At 42.0% G+C, this 8,055-nt stretch overlaps 1 protein-coding gene across 1 annotated transcript; it reads left to right on the top strand.

Annotated features, from left to right (window-relative positions):
* The first annotated feature begins 3,294 nt into the window (after positions 1-3,294).
* On the top strand, positions 3,295-7,806 carry knop1 (lysine-rich nucleolar protein 1). Its single transcript, XM_084366470.1, has 7 exons — positions 3,295-3,407; positions 3,732-3,806; positions 4,673-4,741; positions 4,850-6,040; positions 6,127-6,198; positions 6,570-6,638; positions 7,113-7,806. Exons 4-7 carry the CDS (start codon positions 4,898-4,900, stop codon positions 7,416-7,418), a joined length of 1,590 nt encoding a protein of 529 aa, XP_084222596.1. The 5' UTR covers positions 3,295-3,407; positions 3,732-3,806; positions 4,673-4,741; positions 4,850-4,897; the 3' UTR covers positions 7,419-7,806.
* Positions 7,807-8,055: the final 249 nt, after the last annotated feature.

The raw sequence follows: 8,055 nt of genomic DNA, 5'->3' as shown, positions 1-8,055 counted from the left end.
ATTTAAAGATTATACCAAAAGATGCACAGAGTGCATACATTAAACACATTTATCCACTGCCCCTTTCCTTAATGGTGTAAAAGGTAGCTCCAAAAACATAGAGGGCAGCAAATCACCAGAGTAACTGACAACTAATGCTAGCTATCCCTGACTGTAGCTGGCTATCGTGAGCTAATTGGCTCATGGCCTAGTTAGCCGTGGAGCCAGTGGCCCTAGAGTTTGTCTGAACCATGTCCTCACATCATGGGGGGGGGGGGGGGGGGGGAATCACCATAGCCTAGTTTAACAGAGTTCAGCAGCCTGGACACTGAACTGGGACCAAACACAGCCTCCAAGACCACCGGAGGTTAGTACGTATGGAGGTGATTTACAGTGGCTCCTACCAGGACTCGGGGGACGAAAAGACAAGCAAGTGGGGACAGGAGAAGTGTGTACGAGGCAGTTAAGCTCAACTGTGTTTGTAAAAGAGAGAAAGGGTTGTATTTTTCTGTTTGGTAAGGAAAATAGATGCAAGAGCATTTCCTTTCTGGGCATTTTGAGACTTTATTTTGTACATGTATCTCCCGGGTGAAATAGGCCTCTTGCGGTACAAAGTGTTATTACAAGACAAGACAGGCCGGGGCTAGTTGGTTAGCATGCTAACTTCAGTAGACAACTCTGCAACACAGCACAAAGACGTCTTTGACATAATGCCAACACTGTTTCTTCACTTTCTGTTAATGATGTGAGTTCAGTTCATCAGTGTTTTAAATTAAAACTCTGACCATATCTTACAAATTGCTCCTCTAAAGGGTTATCCTAGCTTGTATTATAGAGTGGGTCCAGAAGAATATTACATTTGTGAGATGTATCTAAAAACATTTTACAAAATAATTTTGAGTATTGCTCTTATCATACACAGCACAGAATGTGTTTCTGAGATGTTTTATCTCATTAATGTCACTACTCATGAAATACCTGTATCATGTGTACTAAGTGAAATGGGGTTTGGCTGGTTTAAGTGAAGACGTGCATGATGTCTACTTTTTCTGTGGATATACTGAATCGTGAGCCAGATCACATCACAGCTCCATCCATCAAAAATAGCAACAGAGCAGCAGTTCTTAAATCCCTCACTGCATGTGGGAGTGTTTCCAGAGTAAACTGTGCTATATTAAAGTCAGGGCCAACTAAAATACTTGGGGTTTTAGAGGCTGCAGATATAGGCTGGAACTGCAGCTGGCTCCTGTTAGCTCTAGTTGGAAGCTGGGGCTGTAAGTGGCTTCTTAAAACTGCAGGTGAACGCTGACACAAATAGCTGGCATGGGCTATGGTTGGATTCTGGGGTTGCAGATGGCTGTAAAAGGTTGTAGGCAGAAGCAGGGGTACCAGCTGCCCCCTTGGAGGCCAAAATCTGGGGATGTAGCTGGCATAGAGGTGTTAGGTGGCATTAAAGCTAGATGTAGCAGGTGGAGGCTGAGGTCCCAGCTGGCTTGTGAAAGCTTCAGATAGACTCTGGTCTTGGCACTGGCTCTTTGATTTCTGAGGCTGAAGGCGGAGGCTGGGACTGATTCTCTAAGTATTCAGACAAAGCTGAAGGCCGGAGCATGCTTAAAAGTTACTAGTTTGTATGAAAAAGTCATTGGACCAAGTCCTAAAACAAGTGTTCAAAACAATTTTGTGTTCGTATTCAGACTTGAAGGCAGGGGAAAAAAGGCCTGTCAATTACGGAGAGGTGCAAGATCCAATAATGGTTGATTTAGAGCTGGTGGTGCATACTTTCGGACTGTCTCTACTCATATGCTCATGCTCATATGCTCACTGTTCAGCGTGTTTTACTTGTCTCTACTTACAAAAAGTGCCAGGAGCAGTTTTGTGAAGAATGAAGAGAGAAGTTCAGTATTCGACCATCTCTCAAGGCCTTCGTTTGAAGTATACTGACGCCTTCAAACTGCAGCTTACTGGTGCCAGAAGCTGCAGGCAAAAAAAAAAAAAAATGAACTGCTAATTTATTATATACTTTGCTTAAACCATGGTTTGATTGTGTTGTGTTGTATTAATTCACATTTTTCCAGTTCATTTTATGTTGCTTTCAGGTATTTAATAAGTTGGACCTATTCATTGTTTGTTTACTTATTAGTACTTTTTGTAATTGCATTATATTCAGACCAACACAAATTTGTTTGTAAATTTACACCTTTATATGTTGTCAATAAAGGAAAAAATGGGCCCATACAAACAATCACTAAGCTAGCGCTAGCTTTACCTTAGCTTTCTTTACAAGTGAAATTAAAACATCTGCGTTTTATGAGTAGCTAAAATATTAAATTACACAAACAAAATACGAATACATAAAACTACTAACATGAACACACCTGTTAAACCTCAGTGAGGACGGTTCAGTCCGAATGAAAACAGGTGTTGTATGGAGCCGTTTCCCTTAGTCCCGCCCCCTTCCGAAATGGGCCGAAGGGCGAAGGAAGCGCGCGTTCACAAAAAGCTCGCCCCCGAGCTGTTGTGCTCGTGCTACAGAGGCACTGTGGAGAGAGCTGAGGTTCAAAACTGACTTTTTTAAGCGAGTTTTATCTGAAGATGTTGTATTGTAGAAGTGAAATCCAAATGTCATGACTGTCTAGTTATATTTTTAAACTGGGACAACAGCACATATGTTTGTGTTCGTGCTGATATCTTTAAATTTGACCATTTACAACAGGGGGAACGCATCCTGACAGCTATTACTGTCAGATACTGTTCCCCCTCTGTTCAATATGAAAGGAGGCTCACACATCTTTCAAATTCATACTGCTGACTTCTTTCCCCACAACAGACAAGTCCTGTGATTTTCAGGCTGATATCTTTAAATTTGACCATTTACAACAGGGGGAACGCATCCTGACAGCTATTGCTGTCAGATACTGTTCCCCCTCTGTTCAATATGAAAGGAGGCTCACACATCTTTCAAATTCATACTGCTGACTTCTTTCCCCACAACAGATAAGTCCTGTGATTTTCAGGCTGATATCTTTAAATTTGACCATTTACAACAGGGGGAACGCATCCTGACAGCTATTGCTGTCAGATACTGTTCCCCCTCTGTTCAATAGGAAAGGAGGCTCACACATCTTTCAAATTCATACTGCTGACTTCTTTCGCCACAACAGATAAGTCCTGTGATTTTCAGGCTGATATCTTTAAATTTGACCATTTACAACAGGGGGAACGCATCCTGACAGCTTGGAGTATTGCTGTCATGATGGGAAACGCATCTCGACGAGGAAACAGAGCTCGATACAACACCGGAACGTGTTCACATGCTCGCGCTCGTTGCTACGGACGCCTGGCTCGTCGCTAACACGAACGAGGGAAAAAAGTACTTCCGGGTCAAGAAAAGAAACCGAGTACCCACGTGAATTATCAGAGGCCACAAAGTAAGTAAACCGTTCAAGCTCACATTTTGTATGGCGCTGGTCAGCTGTGATAAAATAGTCCCTTTCGTCCAGCTGAGTGTTGAGTTTGGTTCTTTGACTGTTTGACCTGTTACCTGCCGTTCAACGTTAGCTGCTGCTAGCTAGCTAACTAGCATGTTTTACCGAGAGCGTGCTACAAATAAAGTCACTCAGCTCACTCTGCCTGAAAAGTGTTGCTCTCGCCGTGCTGTCACTCACTCAGTTGGCATAACTCAACATGTATTCATTCAAGCAGAGGTACCGTGTTAGCTCACGTATGAACACTGTGCTTGTTTTATGTTTCAGACGGATTCCGATAAGGACGTGATCTTTGTTGCTGAAAAGTGCGCAACTAAATCCAACGAGACCACCTTTGACCAGGTACTCATTTGGGTGGGCGATGCCACAAAGTCTGTAATAAGAAATAAAAGGCCAATATTATTAAGGCAGGACTATAGCCTTTGATAGACTACATGCAGCCTTATAAAGAAATCCTACACCTCATCACAGTTACACAAAAATGTTATTATATTCAGCCATTTTCATGTTTCAGGTTTAAGGTATGTTGTTCTTCTCAGTTTCATTAACATAATTCATTTAGATAACAAATCAGTGAACTGAATATTTTGTTTGGATGTCTAAATATATTATGCTATATTAAATCAGTTTGAATAAGATATTTATTTCACTGTATATGCCTGGATATTCCCTCTGCCAATGAACTGTCTGGGGCATCTGGGTGCCAATGTGGCCTTTCCCCCCTCCTCCTCCTCCCTTCTTTGCTGCAGCTCCGAGTACTCTTTCTCGCATTTTTGATGTGTTGAAACAAGCATGTAGTGTTGCCACAGTTGTGAACAACCTAATACACGCATCACAATTTGCAACATTTCCATTTACAGCTGTAAAATGGCTCCTAGTCATGAAGTTGGGCGCACAACAGCACAGCAGTGGAGAAGCAAAGAGAAGGCTTACATGTGTTTAAGACAGGTCTGCTAGATGAAAGACAAATGTGTGGGTACAATGTAGGAGAGAGAAACTGATACGAATCCCTGTGTAGCGATCCAGTTGATGCCAGAATCAATCTTCAGTGTACTGGTAGTATTAATATTTTGGGACCGATCCGCCCACCGCTACCAGAGACTACAAGTAGACGATCAGAGCCTGAGGGTTGCAGAAATGTACATTTTGTAACACAAACCCAAACATGGCTGAATCATGAGTAGACAAATTCTACTTTGTCCTTGCAGGTGAAGCGACTGGCCCTGCAAAGAGACATTGATGAGCAGTCCCAGCCCAGCCAACCAACCAAACCCTTGGTTAGTGTTGTCACACTTTGATAAAGCATTCAGTATGTGAGCCTGGTTTTGCAATTTAATCTATTATTGAAAGGTTCTGTCTTGCAGTAATTGTATTTGTCTCACCAGACAAGCCAGACAGCTGTTGCTGTGGAGAGGCCAGTGGAAAGGGTGAAAATGAAGATGGAGGAAAAGAGTGAGGCTGGTTTTGTAAAGAAGCAGAAGAAACTCAAGAAAGAACGAGCCTCTCTGCCCATAACTGAAAACTGTAACTTCAATGATGGGAGCCTAGTAGAGGTGAAAAAAGACAAGAAGAAAGCTAAAAAAGTTGATGCAGTGGTTATAGATCTAGAAGAGGAGTCCTGGGATGGAGGTGATGAAAAGGAAGAGAAGAAGAAAAAGAAGAAGAGGAAAATTGAAACTGAATCTTTGAACAATGCCAATGGATCTGATGTCAAGAATGAAAATGACATAGAAGTTAGCAAGAAGAAGAAGAAGAAGCTGCTGGCTGACGGTGGGAATCAAGTGGAAAGTGCAGTAAAAGAAGAAGAAGTGGAAAAGAAAGAGAGGAAGGAGAAGAAATTAAAAAATGTGTCTGTACAGACTAAATCAGAAAATGTAAAGATGGAGAAAGAAGAGCAAGCTGGACTGGATAAACTGCCAAAGAAAGCCAAGAAAGTAAAAGACAATGCGTTATTTGTAAGCACAGAGAAGACTGAAGAGCAACCCAAAGAGAAGAAGAAGACAAAAAAGAAAGCCATCCACGAGGAGACCACTGAACCTACGGACGAAATAAGTGTGACAAAGAAGAAAAATAAAGCTAAAACGAAAGAGACTGAGGGTCAAGTGAAGTCAGAAACACCAGGGGGAGAGGTTGAAGAGGTAAAAAAGAAAAAGAAAAAAGTGGCAAAACCTCAGATAAAAGACAATATGCTCAAAATACATAAAGACAAATCCACAAAGAATGAGACTGTTATCGTAGAGGAAGAGGAGACGGTGCTAAAGATGAAAGGAAAAAAACAGAAGAGTAGAAAAGCTTCTGTGGAGGTCGGCGAGGTTGAGGAGACGGAGCCAAACAAGAAGAAAAGGAAAAAGGGAAACTCAAAAGGAGACGAGGAAGAACCACAATCCCTCAAATGTGAAGAAGTTGAGGAGCAGAGTAGGGAAACCCTCGTCACTGTGGCTGGGGACACAACAGGCAGGAAAAAGAAGAAGAAGATCTCTATTAAGGTGGAACCGCAGGCGGAGGATGTGAGCTTAGAAACTGGTGCAAAAAAGAAGAAGAAGAAAAAGATTAAAGAAGAGGTGGAAGACCAGCATGTGAGTGTGAATTGTCAGAGGTGTTTGGCACTGTGCTCAGATGTTTTTTATTTTTTGCATGTGGCTGAACCTTGTATGTGTTTCAGGAGTCAGCCCAAGTGGACGTGGTGTTCCTGTCAGAGAAATCTGGAAACAAAGATGAGGTCAACATCAACCAGGTAAACACGGCTCAACCTGATTCATGAGTCCATCACAATGTTAAGTGTTAAATGAGAACTTTGAAACTGCTCTCATGTCTTTATAGTAAAACTGAAGCTGCAGCGAACCTGCAGTTAGCTTAGCACAAATACTGGTAACAGGGAAACAGCTAGCCTGGTGCCGTCCAAACAAACAAAAAACAAACGGGTCAAAACAAATCAATCAAATAAAAACCTGGTGCCTACATTACCCACAATGCAACTTAAGTGACATCACTATATTTCTGTGTTTATTATTTTTGGACAACCTTTTTCATAGTAACTCTGTAAATTGCTCCGCATGTCTGCTTTTTGCATTGAATCTGAATGAAGTGTGTTGTGGTTTGTCTCAGGAGAGAAGGCAGGCTTTACAAATGGATGTTGACCAGGCATCTCAACCTCAAAGACCAGCCAAACCCACGGTCAGTTAAGTGCTTTTCTTATAAAGAAAATAAAATCATGAAATGTCTCATTGGCTTTTTTTCTTCAAGTTTGAATGTGTTACACTTTGACAAAACAGGGACAGACAGGTTTGAAAAAAAAAAGAGAAATATTTGATGCTGCAGAGGCATCAGAGATTCTCATTTTAGTCACTGTAGTAGATACTGGATCCTACATTTACCATAAGGCCACTTCCTTAGATCTACCCTGCCTGATAAGTCCTCACCTTTCAAACTCCACTTAATGCCAGCAAGTTCACTCGCATATGGCCAATAAGAAAGTGATTAATAATGTAAATTGCTACAAATTGTCACATAGAGCCCCTTTATGTCTGAGAAAGTAACCCTGATGATGCAGCTGTTTTCACAGACGGAGTAAGCTGAGCTTTATGTTTAGAATAAGTTTCAAGCTCCTTTAACTTCTTAGTTTCTAATATTCGTTACTTTGCATTTCAGGGTTTGGGCCAGTGGAGCACCGCCCAGTTCGACAGCTCTGACAAGCAGCAGAAGTTCCTCCGGCTGATGGGAGGCTTCAAAAAGGGTTTCCAGTCGGCTGCGGGGAGCACGGGAAGCGCAAACATGGCACTGGGAAAGGACGCACAGCAGCAGTTGCAGCAAGGTCTTCTGGGAGAATTTGAACGCGCTCAGTCGCGCAGGTTGGACTTCAATAACAGGGGCATAGGACTTGGGTTTTCTGCACCATCCAATAAGAAGTTCTCCATTGATGTCAATGCATCTCGATCAGTTCGCTTTGATGATTGATCAAAGAGTGTGTGTGTGCATGGGTACTCTTTAAGAGATGTGTGTGTGGATGTACAAAGGTTGCGTCTTTTGTCTATGTGTAGTTTTTACTGTAGATTCCCCCAGTTTTTTTGCTCAGGTTCACTGGAACGTCCACATCTCACAGACCATTATTATAACTTATATAAATGTCAGAGATTGAACACACAACACAAAATGCCATTTGTACATATTGTATATGTAAGAACATTTTGCTTGAGGAGCTGGACTGTTTTTATGAAAAAGATTGTAAGTGAGCATCAGTCGAATAAACATGCTTTCAGTCCCACTGTTTATAGGTGAGCCACGTTACCTACACGTGAAGGAAGACATGTTGGGTTGAGATGTAATAAATCCAGTGTTAACGCCATTGCCTTCGTTCTCATAATTGACCATATTCCCACGGCAGCCATTTTCCTCCGACATCACGCTCAAGGTGGGAGGCTCAACTGTAGTACTGCTGACAAATTGTTATCATTTCACTGCTTCCAGATTGATCAGCAGCTGGAAAACCAAGTAGTTATTCCGGAGACATCAGGCCATATGTAAAACAACATATTTGATGACCCACTAGCTTCTGTCAGACAACATTTTATGTTAGCATTCGGCCACTTTCTAG

This window comes from Pagrus pagrus, assembly GCF_965226575.1.
Source record: "Pagrus pagrus genome assembly, chromosome: 2".
Taxonomy (NCBI): domain Eukaryota; kingdom Metazoa; phylum Chordata; class Actinopteri; order Spariformes; family Sparidae; genus Pagrus; species Pagrus pagrus.
This window is presented reverse-complemented; position numbering and strand designations above follow the sequence as displayed.